Below are 20,694 nucleotides of genomic sequence, written 5' to 3'. Positions count from 1 at the left end.
TGAAATGTGGCTGTTCCCTCTGGGGCACGCCGAACCGTATCGATGCATCATAGATGCTACTGGATTCGGATCGGAGCGCTATAAGTGACCATGAAATGAAGCACGATTTGCCGTGACAGAGGCACAAACTGGTCGTGTCGTTAGTACAACTGACAGCAGAACGGACTCTGGAGCACGTACTGAAATGAGGGCAACAACCTGGGGGGCGAACCGGAACGAATCGGTGCATCCGATCGTGCGACTGGATTCGAACCGGAGCGCGGAATGTGACAGTGAAATGAATGAAGGACTACTGTCATGACAGAGGCCCGGAATGGCCGGCCCCAAACTGAGGCTGGAACCAACCCGGATTTCTGGAGCATGCACTGAAATGAGGCCGAAAAAGCTACAAAAAATGTGGGACCGTCCGGGCGAATCGATGCAAACGAAATGCGACCGGATTCGACCCGGGCGAACTAGATGAGGATGAAATGTTTTCCCATGGTAGAGCTGCGACTCGGAGAGGGCGCGACTCGCGACCGTCAACGAACGGGCTCTAGCGCATGTACTGAAATGAGGCCAACGACAACTGGGACACGTCGACCAAACCTGTGCGTTTTTTTTTTTTTTTTTTAAACGACTGGTATTGGTTCGAACGTAGTGGTGACGTGAAATGAATCCCATGACAGGGCCCGGGTTGAAATGGTAACGCACGGGCTCTGGAGCATGTACCGAAATGAGGCCAAGCTATTTGGGACACGTTTAATCGAACCTGTGCGTTTTTTTTTTTTTTTTTTTTGGCAAACGACTGGTATCGATTCGAACGTAGTAGGTGACGTGAAATGAACCCATGACAGAGACCCGGACGGTTGGAACGAGCGGACTCTGGAGCATGTACCGAAATGAGGCCGAATACCTAGGGGCACCCCGGGACGAATCGGTGCATTTAGGTGATGCAACTGGATTCGAATCGGAGCGTAGTAAGTGACAGGTGAAATGAAGAAATGGCCTACGTGAGCCAGTTTGTGGCAGAGGCATGGGTCGTTGTGCCGCAAGATACGACTGACAACGATATGACTGCGGAACATGACGAACAAGATTATGCAACCGGTAGCTAACAAAGTATCACAGACAACCTACCGAACGACGCCCGTGAAATGAAGGGCGTGTGCGGGCAAGTGCGACATGAGTGATAACAACCCGGTATCAACCCGAACGATGTGACATTTTTTGGGGTTTACGACACTCAAATAAAGTAGAAATGAATAGAAATGAAGGTCAATCGAGACCCCTACCTGCGGCAGTCGAGCCGGCGAGATTTGTACAAAACCGGACGGAACACGAAAACTACGAGACTTCCAAGAAGGGAGACGTTTGTCTGAATGGTAATCAAATGGTGATCAACACGAGCTGTCGGCCTAGTGACGTGGTATTGCGCACCGGAAACCGACAACCACCACAGGCGAACGGGCTGGTTAAATACCCCCCGGGCTCCTCCCATAAATTCAGGCCACCATACTGGCCTTCCTACATATATATATATATATATATATATATATATATATATATATATATATATATATATATATATATATATATATATATATATATATATATATACATTTAATAGTTCTCAATATACAATAGATATGTTAGGCTAAACTGCAGAAGAATAAGCACCAGCATTTTGCCGTTTAGGGCAGAATCACAAGGTACATTTTTTTCATAAAAAATAATATGAAAATGAAAATGTCTTTGTGTATATAGTAATCATGAACCACACACTGGTATCAACTACTTCATATGCCTTTATTGATCCATGAACGGCATGACCATATACAAAAAGTTTGCTCTCAGGGACCATCTCTCCTAACATGTTTTGCCCTAATAGGCTTAACCATAAGGCTAGATTACGCGGTAGGCGGTATTGCATGTAATAGAAGTCAATGCAGAACGAATTATCTTCATTTCCTTTGACTTCTATGAGGAAACTTGCTTTGGATTACAAGCATTCTCCTGGAATGGATTATTCTCGTAATCCAAGGTTCCCTTGTACAGGATTACATGTCCTATCTAGGCAGTCTTGCTAAGGTACAGGCACAGCTTCCCAGAGATTCAGCTTTTTCCACCAAAGTCCCTACACCATATACAAAAAGTTTGCTAGGCTTGAAAATGAAAATTAAAATGTCTTTGTGTATATAGTAATCATGAACCACACACTGGTATCAACTACTTCATATGCCTTTATTGATCCATGAACGGCATGACCATATACAAAAAGTTTGCTCTCAGGGACCACCCCTCCTAACATGTTTCGCCCTAATAGGCTTAACCATAAGGCTAGATTACGATTAAGCCTATTAGGGTGAAATGTGTTAAGGAGGGGCGATACCTGGGCAGGAGATGTTTTGTATGTGGCCGTTTGTGGATCAATAAAGACATATGAAGAAGTTGATAATGATGAGCAGTTTGGGATTACTGGTGCCCTGGATCGTGAACATAAACAGCTCTTGTGTTGGAACCCTGAGTGTCCACAGTGGAGTGGATTCAAGGTTCTGCAACAGTGCTGTTCACCTTGGATGTGTCAATGTGCATATATTATGGTAAGCTTGCAAAGGACAGATTATCAATTTTGCCTATAGAGACATTTTAACAACAACCCAAAGCAGGTCATCAAGGGTTTCATGTAGGGGAATGGTGGGAGGTGATTGTATTCAGATAAGGAAGGGTTTAAGGGTTTGGAGAGTTTTTTTGAGTATAGGGCAAAATTTATAAGTTAGTGAAACAGCTATTGTATTCATGATAGTTCTCAATGCAGCCTCCCCAGAGCTGATAAATGTTTGCATTAGGTTTAAAAAGGTATGCACATACTCCAATATGCTTACATAATACATGGTATGAATACTGAAAATGAAGATTATATGTAAATGAAGGACTGTCATTGAAGCACGAGGATGTACGATAAGTGGAGACATGGTACAGTCACTTCAGTTCATATTATCATCAGTAAGCCAGCAAAGATCTTAAAAATTGAAGATAAGTGTCTTTGCATCAGAACTGGATAAACCTTTTTGACTTTCAAAGGAACATGCATTGCACAGCTTAATAGTGTCAAATGTCTTTTCAAGCGGAGACGGAAGCAGTTTAAATGAAAATCTATCTAAAAAGAACACCTAAATAAACGTTTTCACTAAAAATGGAATTGCTTTTTTTTGCAGTATGGCCTTATAAGAACAGCAGTGAACATTGCTTTTATATTCCTATAGAAATTTACAGTTTTTCCTTGCAGCTTAGTCATTTTAATAGCAAGGTTATATCAACAATAAGCTAAGGCTTAGCAGTCAGGTAGGGGGGTACACTGAAGGTTCAGAATACCTCTATAGAGTAACAAGGGACTAACAATTTCCAACCTGCTTTCGTGACTTTCATACCAATATTTAGACACACACTTCCAATGTGTCTGTGGAACTGTTGCTTTTTGGCAGTACAGGGGTCTCTTCATGAAGGAGAAGCCCGAGCTACCATCTGCTCCCTAACAAAATCAGGGTGTTGGTTACTGGCATAACGTGGACCCAGAGTTGGAGGCTTTATCCCACACAAGACTCTACCAAACCTCTGGGCTCCAGGACACATATTAGGATTTGCCAAGTGACCTGCAGTGGATCCATTTTCAAGGGTGGCTAAGCAATGGCTTCCAGGAAATAAGGACACAATCCTGTTGCTTTCTGGATCCCTTTTTTTTCTTTGCGTTTTTTCTTTGCCGAATGTTGAATTTGTGACTCATGGTTACTGTGTGGCTTAGTTATAAATTTGAATGGGCGCATTTTGTTAGGTGGTGTCATCTGTCAACTCCACAAGCCATGCTAAATTTGCTGCAGCCACGATGCTTTGTGTCATGATGACAGCAAATTTATATGGCTTGTCCATCCCTCTCTGTCTGGCGGTATGGGAGTGGTAAAAAAAGGCGGTTACTTCCCTCCTGACTGCCCACCTAAAACCTACCATACAGCCACAGGGGACCGTATACATGAAAATTTTATGTGGCTTGGAAATCTGACATTCGGCATGGCCTATCAAACTCACCCAATCAACTCAATGGGGCTATGCTACACCCGTGAGCCAAATGTCTTGTCAGCAGTTACATCATATTAGCTCCATTAAGATAGCCATTCTGCAAAAAAAAGCATTCAGGAAGTGGCAAGATCACCTCCTGAATGTCTGGAAGACACAGCTTAGCCATCCTCTGAAAAACAACCCACCGCAGATCACTTTTTAGAACTTGCCCCAGTGTGGACTTAGCTTTAGGTGGGCAGTCAGAGGCTCAACTGCCTTTTTTGTGGTGTTGAAGTTATACATTGAAAAATCGCATCTCTTTGATTTCCTGACTGTCTTATGAAAGTAAACAGTTTTCTATTTAGAATCCTAGATATGGGGAACTCCATCACTTATGCTGCTTTATTTTTTTCTGCATCACTTATCTAGTGCCTCTTCCATCCTTTGCTCCCACTTCATATCACTCTTCATCTCCCACTGAAGACTGTTGACATTTATTTGCCTTATACCAGAGATGATTTCACACAACTATAAAAGGAAAACTTCCATGGATACACAAATGAGATGAAATGCATATATTTAAAGTCTATGCACATCCAAAACTCTTGCTTTGGATAGAGTGGGGGAGGGATAGAACCCTTGTCTGATTTGTTTAATCAGACAAAATCTGAATTTTTCTTTTATAAAAACCTTTGTCACCAGGACAGGAAGTGAGAGAAATTTTTCTAACAAAGGCGTGGATAGCCGTACAAATCTCTCACAGTATTTTTTAAATATTGGCTGGATGTTCACTTTAACCACTTGGCATCCATGCTATAGTCAAATGACGGCTACAACGCGGACCTGAATGATGGCCTCCCATTTGCATTCTCCCCGTGCGCCCCGTGCGCACTGTGATCACTGAGTCACCAAGACTCAGTTGATCACAGATCCGAGGAAGGGGTCAGTCCCGGCCCTTTACCGCAGTGGTCATCAACCCTGTCCTCAGGGCCCATCAACAGGACAGGTTTTATGTATTACCTTGAGGAGATGCAGACTAGAATACTGCAATCACAGAGCAGCCACTGATATCATCTGTGATGTATTTCAGTTATCTTGCAAACCTGGCCTGTTAGTGGGCCCTGAGGACAGGGTTGATGACCACTGCTTTACCACGTGTGTAAACAAAAGCTCGGTAATCACAGGCTTATGTGCAAGGGACATCGGAAGGAGGAAGGAGGCACATCTGCCTCATCTGTGCCAATCAGTATCCCCTATTAGTGCCACCTACCATTGCCACCTGCCAGTGCCCACAATGCCCATGAGTGCCACCTATCAATGCCCACAAGTGCCACTTATTAACGCCCACCAGTGGTGCCAATCAGTGCCTCGCCAGTGCCACCTAGCAGTGCTGCTTATCAGTGTAACCTACCAGTGCCGATCAGTGCCCATTATTGCCACCCATCAGTGCGCATCACTGTCACCCATCAGTGCCCATCACTGCCACCTATCAGTGCCCATCACTGCCAGTTATCAGTGCCACCTATTAGTGCCACTTCTCAGTGCCCACCAGTGCCACCTATCGATGCCCTTCAGTGCCACCCATCAGTGCCACTTCTCAGTGTCACCTCTCAGGGCACACCAGTGGCAGCTATCAATGCCCACCAGTGCCTCCTTATTGGTGCCCATCAGTGCAGCCCATCAGTGCCCAGTAAGCAAGTGGTTAATTCATGTTATCATGCAAATCAAAATGTTCTATCTGTCCAACACAATATTTTCCATTAGTTTGATTAATATATGTAGCACTAACCCCCGAAGGAGCTGCTGGTTTTATTCGGGCTTACCGTTACCTCACCTGCTCGCTTCTTCGTCTTAGGGGAGTCCCGTAGAAAGTAGCCCAAATGATAATAAATCCGACACTTAGTCCTTTTTTGAAGATTTATTCAGGGATAACACCGAAGAAAGAAAAAAGACACAGTCCTTTAGTAGAGGGTTAGAGGATAATTGGACTTTAGGCATCTAGTAATTGCGGGTTAGAGGTATTGGTCTGATCCAGAGGACAAACAGCTCCACAGGCTGGATCCAGCAGTCACCGGATAGGCCCCTCTCACTTGACCTACCAGCCGATGAAATGCTAAACAAAGTCTCTGCCACAGACTTGTCAATTGAACTTAGTGGTTTTGAGAACTACCATACGGTACCAGATTCTTTCAGCCGACCCGGCGATACTGTAAGGATATTGATCCGGGTTGCGTCCTTCAACTGAGTTTACAGGCTCCTCCAGAGACACCAGCCTTGCGCTCGGTCCTCCACCTGGGAAGCCCTCCCTGGATTCTCCAGTCGCTTGGCTTCTCCCCGCAGGTGAGACAGCACAGGACCACCCCTGGATCAGTAGGCCTCAAGACACTCCTGGGCCTACACTCTCAGTTACAAGGCCTCAGGCCAGCCAGCGCCGAGGCGCAGATCCATGCGACACAGACCCCAGGCCAGGAGGGCCATGGGGTCAGGATAGTGGACAGACAGGCAGAACCCCCGAGAAAATGGTGTCTGTACCTTAAATACCCTATCCCAGAATGCACAGCAGGGAAAGCACACCCACTGAACTATTTCCGAGCAAGAGGTGGCATTCAATGCATCCAGCCTGCTGCTGTTCCACATCCACCGACTGTGACAGCGACACCTACGGTCAAGTGGGAATCAGTGCAACCCAGCTGGACTGGTACAGAAATCAGAACTATTAGAGTCTGAGCCAAACTACAGCTTTAGACAATTAAATTAGAAAAAGAACAATAGCATCTGCCCATCAGGAGCTGGGCGCTACATATATATTTTTTGGAAGTTAAAGCAGATGTGCACTCGTGATATTTTTTTTTTACACTTAAATATTCAAATATTTACAATGTCACACTCACTTTTCGAAGTAATTTCCTCCCGAGATGTCAGTTTTTGTTTCAAATAGTAGCTTATATAAAATGTGTACCGCCGTTTTCATCTTGCTTGTGGGCATTTGAAGCCCACAAGCAATCACTTCCTGGTTCCAGTATTGCAGATCTACCAACATTCCTTGCTGGTTTCCGTGCATGCTCAGTTGTAACGGCGCGGAGCGTCGTAAACATCCTGGTTGTCATTACGACGGGCAGCATCTTAGAGAGTTCCCGCCCGGTTGTGATGTCTAACAATAGTATACACAGCAAATCCCACGAGATTTCCCGCCGGGCCTCCACACTGACTCCTGGGAGCAATGAGACGAGATCCCAGGAGACAGTGCAGCGAGGCAGGAAATGACGCAAATTCCCACAAAATACCCGCCCACAGCCGCAGAGAGTGTATGCAGCAAAGAAAAACCAAGGCACATATATACAGGTACACCCGGAAAAAAAAAAGTTCCATTTTGCATTCTATGCTGTATTTAAAAAGACTTTGATGAACTTTAAAAATTGTGTGAACAACCGCTTTAATTATACTGGGAGACTGGGAGGGGGGAAGTGGTCAGTGCTTGTGCCCCATGCGGGTACCTGTCAGAGCTGGGAACTGAAGTTGAAGTGTCCATACAGCTTTTGTATCTGCCCTCTTCTGTACACTGTGGGGTTGATTTATTAAAATTGGACAGTGCAAAATCTGGTGCAGCTCTGAATGGAAACCAGTTGGCTACCATGCACAGCTGCACCCGATTTTGCACTCTCCAGTTTTAGTAAATCAACCCCTGTCAATCCAAAGCAAGGCGGACCAGGCTCTGCCCATCCAGTGACTCAAGTCATTCCCAAATGTGGGCATTTCCATATCTGGGCAATGAAATTCCTAGTACCTCAACCCCTTTGTTTACATTCAGCTTTTTGCCATGGAATCTCCTTGGCCAACAGCTGAAGGGGATCGGGGATACGGCACTGTGCAGGAAGCTGTCACATTCGTGACAACTTCCCAGCACAGCCATGCGCCATTCTAAGCATTGGCATACCTTAGTACTCCAGCTCAGAGCTGGCTTTAATTAACGTAATTTTCCTAATTTGCTAACTGGTGGTAGGCGACAGATTCTTAAACTTTCAGTAGTCAGAACTATTTAAAGCGTTAAAAAAAAATTGCAAATAAAAAAAATGAATATAGTGCATACAATTGCGACACATATTATAATTGAATGTTATTAATATGACCTGTCCCTTTCAATCTGCAGGGCTGTAATGAGATATGGCTACCTGGAGGCATTCTGTAACACAGAACGCCCTCCAGAAATATAATTTGCTGCTTGGGTGATTGGCTCATTGATTTTCCCAGAAGTCTACACTAAGATACAAATCAGATTTGGGCAAAACGTCATTCTTGGGGAGACACTCTTAGCCCTTGTACATGCAGTCGGACATTCTGACGGAAAATGTCCGATCGGACCGTGTTGTCGGATAATCCGACTGTGTGTGGGCTTCATCTAACTTTTTCCATCGGAATGTCCGACCAACAAAGTTTGAGAGCTGGATATAAAAATTTTCCGACAACATGATCCGATCAGAATTTGTCTGATCGTTTGTTGAGAATTCCGATCAAACAAAGTGCCACGCATGCTCAGATCAAAATCCTAGACCAAAGCTATTGGTTACTAGCCTGAGCGTAGTCCCGTCGTAACTAAATAACGCCATCACGTTACGAATGATCGGATTTTCCGAGAACTTTGTCCGACCGTGTGTATGCAACACCAGTTTCGGACAAAATCCGTCGGACAAAACCTGACGGATTTTGTTGTTGGAATGTCTGACCGTGTGTACAAGGGCTTAAAGTGAAATCACATCTAAAAGGATAAAGAAGGGGGTGCCACTGCTTCAGGCAGGTCAGTCGAAACAAAAACTTCTCCTCTAGAACTGAAGAGCCCCAGGTGCTGGCTAATGCGTATAGCAAATGACGATGAATGGAAAACTCTGGACAGCCGCACTCTAAAGAAAGTTTATTTTGCCTTTTATTGAAAAATCGGGATCACACTGTTCAAGCCACAGCAAAACGATACAAACAGGAGCTGACGCATTTCACACTATGGAAAGTGCTTACTCGTAGCTAACAGTAAGCACTTTCCGTAGTGTGAAACGTGCCAGATCCTGTTTGTATCGCTTTGCTGTGGCTTGTACAGTGTGATCCCGATTTTTGAATAAAAGGCAAAAGAAGCTTTCTTTTGAGTGTGGCTGTCCAGAGTTTCCTGTTCATCTTTATTTACATCTAAAACTGTTTATTGAATTCCTCAGACCATGTTTGTGTCATACTACAAATCTTTTCTCAACAAATATGATGTACAGAAATATAACAATAGAGTGTAAGCATTGTGTGGCGTTGTTTCATCTCTTTACTTGTTTGTAGAAAAATGCAACTTTATTATTTTAAAGGAATTTACAAAAGCTGTTTGTCCTTTGGGTCATGGAACTTCCATGTAAGTGAGTGTAGGAGGGGTGAATCAACATCAAGAACACTTGTATATTGATGATGAATAGATACATGTTGTACTGGAACATAGACAGTAAATACCACAGCTCTACTAAATAGAAAAAAGAAGCATAATGTGCTTTCAAAATTCTCAAGTGTATATAAGTACAAGAACAAAAATTTGAAATATTGTGGCTTAGCAGTCATTAATTTTATTTTTTTTCCAGGCTTTCTCTCCTTTATTTTCACCTGGTGAGCCTGCCAGTAACACACTTCCTATCCGAGGATGAGCACTGTACTATATCTGCGGAGGAGCATTGTTGTCACTGTAGGACACATAGGGGGTTATTTACGAAAGGCAAATCCACTTTGCACTACAAGTGCAAACTGCACTTGAAATTGCACTGAAAGTCCACTTGGAAGTGCAGTCGTGGAAAATCTAAGGGGTAGATCTGAAATGAGGGGAAGCTCTGCTGATTTTATCATCCAATCATGTGCAAGCCAAAATGCTGTTTTTTATTTTCCTTGCATGTCCCCCTCGAATCTACAGCGACTGCACTTCCAAGTGCACTTTCAGTGCAATTTCAAGTGCACTTTGCACTTGTAGTTTGCACTTGTAGTGCAAAGTGGATTTGCCTTTCGTAAATAACCCCCATAGTGCTGCTGACAGTCTGCTACGCACTTCTATTAAGAAGTTGTCCTCACTTGTAAATAGTTAATTTGGAGTATCCTACTAATATTCCTTCTCCTATCCAAGTTCTCCAAATAAAATATAAAAAAAATCCCCTGGACTGGTCATTGAAGATAACAAGCAGATTAGTGTGTGTGCCTGACTGTGTGAAAATACTGTGTAATTGCCTGCAGGATAATCAGAGGGAGACCTGGGCACAATTATTCAGGCAGCTCCTTTGGGGTACCACTACAGAAATATAACTAAAATCGAGGAGAGGGGGGGGGGGATATGTTATTTGTTTTTTTAATTCCTAGTTCAGCTTTAATGAAAATGCAGTTAATATGATCTTGGGAAGTGGTAAGGATTGTTGCCAGCATATGTGGAAATAGCACTTTAAAGGCATAGAAGTAGGGACGATCTCAGAGAATAGTACATAGATGCAAAATATTGTTTTAATCAAGAAAATAAATAAAGCAAAGTTAAAATTTAGAGGGACAAAACTACATAAAAGACAAGACATAAACAAAGTACAGGCATACCCCGCATACACAATGGGGTTTATTTACCAAAGGTAGAAAGTGCAAAATCAGGCTCACTTCTACATAGAAACCAATGAGCTTCCAGGTTTTATTACCAAAGCTTAAAGAGGAAGTAAACTCTCCCACTCTGATGCTTCTTTTCATTTAGTCCATTATAATAAGTAATTATCAAAGTATAGCCACTGTAATCCAGCCCAAATTGCATATTACTTACTGTTGAAAGAAACTTTAAAAAAACTTGTTTCCAGGAGTTAGGCAGCGCCATCTTAACTATTGTTTTCTGAGTCCACAGTGGAGTTTATTTCCGCCCTTACATTGAGCACTTCCTGTTCTGTTAACCAAGCCTCCTTCTCAATCCAGCGTTTCTATGGCAACCCAATTTCCCTGTTCATAGCTGACTTGTTTTATTTCATAGTATTTACTTGTGCTGATTACCTAGTGTTTGCCTGTATGAGTCTTATGAGCTTCAGCTGATAAGACTGCAGTACTGCTGTCCAATTCCCTGGTTTACACTGCATGTCATGTCACATGGTCACGTGGTGTGTAGAAGGAAGCTCTGAGTGATTAGCAGCCTCCTGGGAGTTCAGTGCTGTGTGCCCTAGGAAGTCCTGATAACAGATAGATAAGACATAGAGAGTGTGCCGTAAATCAGGGGAGATCTGGGCATGCTCATTGATGATTTTCTAAAGAACAAAAAGAATTACAACAATACTAAGCAACTAAGGAGATATCTACAAGCAGTGTTCATTAGGGTTTTTTATGCTGATTTACATGGGACATAGTTGTGGGGGAGGGTTTACAACCACTTTAATTGAACAATCTGGGGTTGAAGCTCATTGGTTTCTATGCAGAAGGGAGTCTGATTTTGCACTTTCTAGCTTTAGTAAAAAAAAAACCATTGCGTACTTAAAAGTGGGGTATGCCTGTAGCTGAGGTCTCAGCAAATATTTAAAAAAAAAATGTGTATAAAGTGTGCATTTTGTCAAATGTGAAGGTCAGAAAGGCCCAAGAGGTAGTGCTGGAAGGGCGCTGAACACAGATTTTCACTAGTTATCAAAATGTAGAGTCAAGTCATTACTTGAGCCCAATTAACCTGTATTTGGCAGCCCACCACAAAGTTGGGGATTCCCCAGAAGAAGACATTCACCAATGTTGTTAATTTCAAGTATAGCAGGTCAAATAGAGAGCCAAATGAAAAATATTTAGGAATCAAAATTTTTATTGTTTACCTGCTTACAATAAACAGGGAGCAGGACAACCAACACGTTTCGAGGGACAAACAATCCCCCTTCATCAGGTCTGAGTGAATTGGTAGAATGTTAGATGGACACAAACGTGCTCCTAAGCAGACTGATTTAAAATAAATATAGAAGAAGGTGAAATGATAGAGAGAGATGTTTGTATACATTAGAATCAGTGACTCTAAATTCAAAATAAAATGTTAACTGCAAATGTTGTCTGCAAGCAGAGGATGTTCTAAACAGCGGTAAATGCTAGTGTTCACTGTTCACAGTAGAAAAAGCAAACTCCAACCTGGGAGGCCTGAAATCATAAAAAGAAGGCCCCTTTCACACGGGGCTGTTCGTATTTAGCCATTGTATTTAGCCGCTTACTTATTTAGCCAGCGGAGGACGCTGTACAGGGACGGACCTGTCAGAGAGTCGGCTCTTCCCTATGAGGGATCAGATGATTACGGACCGCCTGTCCATTTTCATCCAATCCGATTCGCCAGACAGGTGGAAAATAGGGTTTGCATCCGTCTGGATTTTGCAGAGTGGATCATATCGGGGGGCGGATCGGATGTCAGCGGACATGTCGACGCTTACATCCGACGCTCCATAGAGCTGTATGGAGCGACCAATCAGATCCGCTGAAAAAACTGACAGACTGATCTGAACGGTCCGCATGTGTGAAAGGGGCCTAAAAAAAAAAAAAAGAAATAGTCTCTAATTCATAAATGACAATTGACTTTTTTTCAGCAAGTTTGTGTATGTCTTGTTTTTTATGTGCAGTTTTGTCCTTGTAACTTTTATATATCGTGTTACTATTTTTTTTTTATAGATTACTGATAAAAAGCTATTTTTTTTCTTGTATTTATGTACTGTGCTGCAAGGTCACCCTTTCTTTTATACCCATCGGAATTGGTGCACATTATCTTTTTTTGGAGTGGGTGTTTTGTGTGCATACAGTTTACCATGTGTAGAAATATGTTTACCAAATGTAGATTTAGCACGACCCCCTTGGGGACTGCTTTACCAGCTCATCTACATCAACATGACCCTGTAAACTATCCAATCCACCTGACACTCTGGGTTTAGACATCTTTGCACCACCTGAAGTAATAAGTCAAACAACTCAGTGCGTTTATTTTCTGATAACTTTTACTGGAGTTCTTCATATATCCAATAAGGTGCAATAACAAGGTAATGGTATTTCTTGGGATGGTTCAAGTTAAAGATGTCTATGTACAGTGTTCAAATAGGAGTGCAGTAAAGTATTCCCAAGGTAAAGCTGTCTGCACACAATGTTCCAGTGAAGCACCAAAGAAAGGTTTGCAAAGGTGGGCAATTTCCCTCTCACCAATGACCAGGCCAATCAGATGCCTTCCGAACAGCGACTCCCGCAGAGGTGTCCTTGCAGCAGATCCGCTCGCAACAACCACCTGATGTGAAGCATGGAGCGCGGGTTGACAGACAGCCGAGGGATGCTAGATGGATGTCTGAAAGACAACAGGCATTGCTAGGCCCTTCTCAGCCAGCTGAAATGTTGTGCCCTGCGTGGTAGGCCGCGACCTCGCTCTCCCTGTACAGAGAGGTCCGTCACACACAGGGACCAGGATGAAGAGACTGCCGGGCAGGTCTCTGACCTCTTTTATGCTCTTCCTAGCAATCTCTCCAATGGTAGCAAAGATCCCTGGGATATGTAGTCTGGGTGTATAGTCTTGCGGAGGAATAGCCATAGTTATTTTTCCTCTGTCAGTTAAAGAGAAACTAAACCCTCCTATTCATTTAAGCCAAGGAAGCTTTCATCTTAGCTTCTGTTTGATGTGTATTTGCCATTATGCTGCACATGTGACATGTGAAATGTTAGCTCACCAGCACCTATGACAAGTTATCATTCATGGTATGTCTTAGGAAACAGTTAAAGAGAAACTAAACCCTCCTATCCTTTCAAGCCAAGGAAGCTGCCATCTTAGCTTCTGTTTTATCTGCAACTGCCATTATGGTGCACATGCAGGGCCGGACTTACCATTGGGCTTGACTGGGCTCAAGCCCATGGGCCCTGCCCAATAGGGGGCCCTGCGGGCCCCGTCGACATACATAGCTGAGTGTACTCGGCTTGGCTCGGCTCTGCTCACAGTCACACCCAGTCCCGCCCTATGATGGACATAACACAGGGACTGGGCATGCCTGTGAGCCGAGCCAAGTACAATCGGCTACTCTCGGCTCCGCTCAGGACTGCGAGAGGACCCGAGAGCCGCTGTAACAACATATTCGGTGACCCACCGCAGTTTGCTACGGAAGTGACGTTCCGTCGCCGCCATCTTGGTACACCCCACACTCTTCCACAGCAAGGATACACTAAGAAGCGGTAAAGCGGACATGTTGTTACACCCACTGGAGTTTTGAATTTTAGATGTATTTATAACATTAAAGTCAGTATATAGTGACATACAGGACTTAGAACTCCGTCTGACTACCGCTGCTTTTAAAATTCAAGATCTAAGTAGTCAGACGGAGTTCTAAATCCTATATTTCACTATATAAACTGACTTTGCTGTTATAAATACGTGTACAATGCAAAACTCCAGTGGGTGTGACAAGATGTCCGCTTCCCCCTTCTTAGTGTATCCTAACTGTGGACGAGTGTGGGGTGTACCAAGATGTCGCTTCCGTAGCAAACTGCGATGGGTTGCCGAATATGTTGTTACAGCGGCTCTCAGGTCCTCTCGCAGTGCTGAGCGGAGCTGAGAGTAGCCGACTGAAAAAACCGGCCCCTTTCACTCCGGTGTGAAAGCCCTCGGGCTTTCACACTGGAGCGGTGCGCTAGCAGGACGGTAAAAAAAGTCCTGCTAGCCGCATTTTTTTGAGCGGTGAAGGAGTGATGTGTTCAAAGCTTCTACCCATTGAAATCAATGGGACAGCGCAGCTATACCGCTGGCAAAGCATATGCAAAGTGCCACTGCAGCGGCGCTTTGGGGGCGGTTTTAACTCTTTTTCGGCCGCTAGCGGGGGTTAAAACCACCCCACTAGCGGCCGCAGACCGCCGCTAAAAGGACGGTAAATCGCCGCTAAAAATAGTGGCGCTTTACCGCCGACGGCCGCACCGCCCCAGTGTGAAAGGGGCCTTAGTCCTGCCCTGTGCACATGTAATCATATATGACACCAGTCATTTGATGACTTTACAGTTTGATTGAAAACACAAGCAAATGTGACAGTTAGCAATGCCAGTGTGCTGGGAATGAAACTGTTTTTTTTAAGTGTTACATTGATGTATTTAGTTTTGCTTTAATTTCGGATCATCTGTGTTAAGAAGTCTTTTTTTATTTTTTTTTATTTTGCTATTAGACATCTGATCAAGCTGTTCATTACAACTCTTTTATCTTGGTTGTTCTCATCCCCAGACAACTCCAACACAAAACTGACAGTTATGATTCACCTAAAAGTTAGATCGCATTCTGGTTACTAATTGGTCTTACAATCTTTATTGTTGACAATCATTCTGCCGCCTGAATCTTCAGCTCAGCTCAACCGCTAATCTGTTATAAAATTAAAGATCTTGAATCTCAATGCTTTAGAAAAATGCCGAAAAATCTGCCTAGTCAAATAAGTTACAAAAAATGTAATAAAACAAAGTCATCAAAAGTGATCAGGAAAAAACATTTCAAAATCGATAATGTCCTAAATACTTTTATGTTGCCTTTGTCATTCATTGGTATGATATAACTAGCTGACCTTGTCATTTTGTAGACAAACCTGACCATTTATTTTAATATTAGTATACTCCGTTATTGTTCAACTTAATAAATGTGTGTGATTTTTTTTTTTTTTTTACAGGTGGAAATTTACATTCAACCTTTATATCTTCACATATGGGATCAGATATCTTAAAAAGGTAGGCACATTTTTTATTTTTTTTTATCCTGCGTTGGTGTTTATTTGGTGTAATAAACTAAGAATTTCTGATTTTACATTTCTGGGCTTACTTAGAAATGCTGCACTAATACTTATAATTAGCTGCCATTCCAATCAAATCTGAATACTTGTATCTGATTTTTTTTATTCAGTTTTAAGATATATGCCTTAAAGTGGTATTAAACCAAAACACTAAAATTGATTATTTTGCAGCATAACAATCCTTAAAAGAGAAGTATGGGAATTGTTTTTATTGTAGAATAATACCTAGGTGGATTCAGTATCGATCCGATGCTGTATCTGGCCCCCACCGGCTCTAAGGCTGAGAACTGAGTGATCAAACACCGCTGGTCGCTCGGTTCTCAGAGCTCCCTGAGCAGAGAGTTGGCACTGGGCTGTGGAGGTGGTGGGAGTGGCTGAGCCAAGGTTTCGGTCCAGGCATATGGTCACGATCTTTCTGGAGCCTGGACCGGCTCTGTGACATCAGCCGACAGTGGGCTTCAGCCCGCTGTCAGCTGAAAACGGGCCACAGGAGAGCAGAATGAACTGCACTCTTGTGATCCACAGGAGCAGTACAGCCAAATGTGCTTTGGCTGTACTTTTCCTTTAAATGTGGTGGCTGCATATATTTTCTTTTTCAGCATTCTTCCCTTTATTTTCACCTGGTCATCAGGCCAATAACCCCCTTCTTGTCTTAGGGTGTCTCCACTCCACTGGGGAAGTAATGGAGACAGCTTTGGACAGCAGCATTGTCAGTCGGGGGGGGGGGGGGGGATAATGTTAGATTAGCAGATTTTTAGATGGGCCTAACTAACAACTTAAAGTAGAACTATAGGCAAAAACTTTATTTTTGTTTTCATTTTGGAGGAGGGTTGTAACACTTTTCACCATCTGTGTCCCATTGCAGAGATTTCCTTTCACTTCCTGTGCCATAGCCAAACAGGAAGTAAGAGGAAATCCCTGCAAATTAAGAGGAACCCTTGGGCCCCCCCAGGTCACCAGACCTAGTGCCCCAATTGGAAGATTTCCCTTCTATTACTTTTCTAAGGACTACCCAAAATGTGGAATTATCTTTTACTTTCACTTTTAATGATAATGGTAAACATGACAAATAGAGAGGGTGAATTTCCTTAACGGGGGCACAGACAGCAATAATAACTGACAGGGGTTCTAATCCATCTACACTCTATCCAAAACAAAAAAAAAAAGGTTTTGCCTTTAGTTATACTTTAACACCAAACTTCATCTAACACTTTTTTTTTAGCAGTTTTTTTTTCCTTTTGGATAAAGGTTTTACATAAAAGCTGGCCAGTGTAAGCACCCTTGCTGGTGTTAAATGGTTTTTCTCAACCCTCTAACTGCTACTTTGTCTGCACAGCTTGGTCGGTCAAAAACTAACAGACTTACTGGCCAGATCAACAGGTGAAAATAAAGGAAACAAAGCCTTTAAAAGAAAACTAATACAACCATTACATCTAAGAATTGGTAAGCTGCAATATAACATTATTGTTTTTGCTTTCATTACCGCTTTAATTCACTAACAAACAACTGAATGTAATGGGGCAGATTTGCTAAAACTGGAGAGTGCAAAATCTGGTGCAGCTCTGCATAGAAACCAATCAGCTTCCAGGTTTTTTTTGTCGAAGCCTAATTGAACAAAAAGTTGATTGGCTACCATGCAGTGCTGCACCAGATTCTGAATGGTCCAGTTTTAGTAAATCTACCCATATGTGTCAGATAAAGTGTTACTGCTACTACAGCGTGTGATAATACAGTCTAATTGGTGAAAGAGGGACATTTTTTCGGGCTTAAATTAAGCGTGGAATATTTTTCAGTTTTTCAGTTTTGCTTTTGAGATTGTTTGCACCAAAGTACAGAGAAAAGCGAGTGGTAGCGTAAATATGTTTTCAGGCATTGATGTGTTATGGCGGGCACTGCACTCCAATTGATCATGGCAATCAACTTTAAGTTAACCACTTCAGCCCCGGAAGAATTTACCTCCTTCATGACTAGAGCACTTTTTGTGATACGGCACTGTGTCGCTTAACTGACAATTGCGCGGTCGTGCGCTGTTGCACCCAAACAAAACTAACATCCTTTTTTTACCTCACAAATATAGCTTTATTTTGGTGGTATTTGATCACCTCTGTGGTTTTTATTTTTTTGTGCTATAAACAAAAAAAGAGCGACAATTTTGAAAAAAAAGCAATATTTTTTACTTTTTGCTATAATAAATATCCCCCAAAAAAATATAAAAAAACGAATTTCTTTCTCAGTTTAGGCCGATATGTATTCTTCTACATATTTTTGGTAAAAAAAATCACAATAAGCAATATTGAATATTGAATGGTTTGCACAAAAGTTATAGCGTCTACAAAATAAGGGATAGATTATTGGCATTTTTATTATTTTTTTAATAGTAATGGCGGTGATCTGCGATTTTTATCATGGCTGCAACATTATGGCAGACACATCGGACACTTTTCACACTATTTTGGGACTATTGTTATTTATACAGCGATCAGTGCTATAAAAATGCACTGATAACTGCGTAAATGACACTGGCAGGGAAGGGGTTAAACACTAGGGACGATCAAGGGGTTAAATATGCCCTAGGGAGTGATTCTAACTGTGGCAGGGGGTGGGCTACCACTGACATGACAGCTATCACTGCTCCCGATGACAGGGAGCATTAGATCCCGGTCATGTCACTAGGCAGAACAGGGAAATGCCTTGTTTACAAAGGTATCTCCCAATTCTTCCACTCCGTGACACAATCGCGGGCCCCCAGCGGCCATTGAGTCCGCAGGACCCGTGGGCACAGTCACGGAGTACGCCGCGACGCGCACGTGCCCACAATACTGCCTCTTAAAGAGGTTGTACAGGTGCACCCATTTGCGCAACTGTGCCATTGTGCCGACGTATATTGTCGTGCACTGGTCGGCAAGCGGTTACATATACTTATACAGTAACTAAAGGCAAAATGTTTTGGATAGAGTGGAGAGGGATTAGAACACCTGTCAGGTTTCTATTGGTTTCTGTGCCCCTAATAAGGAGATTCACCCTTTATGTTTGTCCTGTTTACTGTTACCAGAGTGAATGTGAAAGAAAATCTAAAATTCTATGTTGCCACTAGAACAGGATTAGAGGACAAATCTCCCAATGAGAACACTCGTTTTGGTGACCTTGGTGTCTCTATCCATTTTTACAACAAAAGTAAAGAAATTGAATACACAATACAACACTGTTTCTGCCTGGGGATCTCCTCCTCCATTGGGTTTCACCATAGATGGGCTTATTCATGGAAGGGCAGGGGACATTGAGGTACATTACATTTCTTCACATTTATCGGATTAGCCTGGTGCTCGGCCAGATCTTCTTTGAGGTGAGACAAGCTCCTTCTGGCCTTGGCACCCAGCAATCCCATGAGTAGAACGATTTTGGAGTTTGTGAGTGGCACTTATTTTTTCCATGGCAGGCATAATGGTATTTGTTAAGAGTTTAAGCAAAGCTCACCATGCAAAGTGTATTCTTGTTCGCTAATACTTTCCAATATAATTTTATTAGCAACTGCAACCAAAGTTTGGTCACAAAGCCAAAGTTTGATGTTCCTGTAGTATCTGTATGTAGGCAGGTGGTAGTACCCCTTTTAGAAAGACCACTCTCCTGATGATGTAGTGGGTGGAGTATTGTGCTCTATGTATTATGGTGTGGGTGGGGACCTAGGCAGAAAATAGAAGGGACTTGACTACCCATGACTTACAGCTTGTAGGTTTGTTGCCAGAAAGAATGGTAGGCCTGCTGGGACATGAGGACCCATTCTTGGGGTTACTCATGAGAGAGCATTTGGGAAGATGGCTGGAGATTTCAGGTTGGTGGCACTGACATTGTGTGCCAATGTATCATCCTGAATTTCGAGGGGTGGGGATAGCAGTGACATCACTACCCAAAGTTCACAGTTCCCCTGCCGATCCAAACCCAGGGCAGTTTGGCTCGCCACTAGTGTTGAATAAGGTTCATTTGAACAATGTTGTTTTTAATGCTGTATGGTGTCATAGTAAATAGTTAAAGAGTAACTCCACTTTTGTTGAAAAAAACAAATTCTCTCCTGGGTGATCTATGTACATTGCAAGGATTTTAACAAACCTTTTTACAGATCCCTACCTTTTATTATTCTGAAGAAATCCATGTGTGTTGGTCTGTGTCCATGTGGGAAAGTAAATCTAATGGCAGTGGATTCATAATTATCAATCAGCTGCTGCACCTGCAGGGCACTAATGAGGAAAGTTGCTGGGCCTGCGTCCCTTTAGATGTTATTTCCTATTGGGAGTATCCCACCAAAAATAAATGTATCTTAGTTGCAGACTTCTGGGAAAGTCGATGAGCCAATCACACAAGCAGGAAATTATGTTTCTGGGGAAAGTTCTGTACACATTCTGTGTACAGAACACCTCCAGGTAGCCATATTGCATTGCATATAAAGAAAAACTACAGATTAAAAATTAAAGGTAATTTTTAATAACATTCAATTACAGGATGACTTGAGTCGCAATTGTATACGCTCTATTATATATATATATTTTTTATTTGCTATTTTTTTTTTCCCACGAAAGTGGAGTTACCCTTTAATGGGTTCATTTGGCCCATTCTTTCTTCTACTCATCAAGGCAGTTAATAACAAATGACACTGCCCAGTTGTCGACAATCATAGTTCATTGTTTTCATCACTTTGCGCTTTCCTGACAGCAGTCTCACGGTGTTTTGGTGGCACTTCGATAAATGATCCATTTATTTTCCAATCAAACTTTTTCGCTAGGAATAAGCGGTCGAGAACCCATTTGATCAGTATGCCACAAACGGGGAAAAGGATTTTGTTTGGATACAATTGTAACTTATGATTGGAAGTGATCGGTCACATCTCTGTTTCCATTAGTAATCTCAT

At 42.7% G+C, this 20,694-nt stretch overlaps 1 protein-coding gene across 2 annotated transcripts in view; it reads left to right on the top strand.

Moving 5' to 3' along the window:
* Positions 1 to 20,694, top strand: part of CERS6 (ceramide synthase 6) — a 318,039-nt gene that overhangs the window by 123,503 nt on the left and 173,842 nt on the right. For both annotated transcript variants that reach the window (XM_077447910.1, XM_077447909.1), the window contains exon 4: positions 15,675 to 15,732. In XM_077447910.1, the coding sequence (XP_077304036.1) occupies positions 15,675 to 15,732 (58 nt within the window). The remainder of the gene's footprint in view (positions 1 to 15,674; positions 15,733 to 20,694) is intronic.

This window comes from Lithobates pipiens, unplaced genomic scaffold (assembly GCF_037356315.1).
Source record: "Lithobates pipiens isolate NorthernLeopardFrog02 unplaced genomic scaffold, aLitPip1_a1.2 Scaffold_22, whole genome shotgun sequence".
Lineage (NCBI taxonomy): Eukaryota > Metazoa > Chordata > Amphibia > Anura > Ranidae > Lithobates > Lithobates pipiens.
The sequence above is the reverse complement of the archived record's forward strand: the minus strand, read 5'-3'. Positions and strand labels throughout refer to the sequence as shown.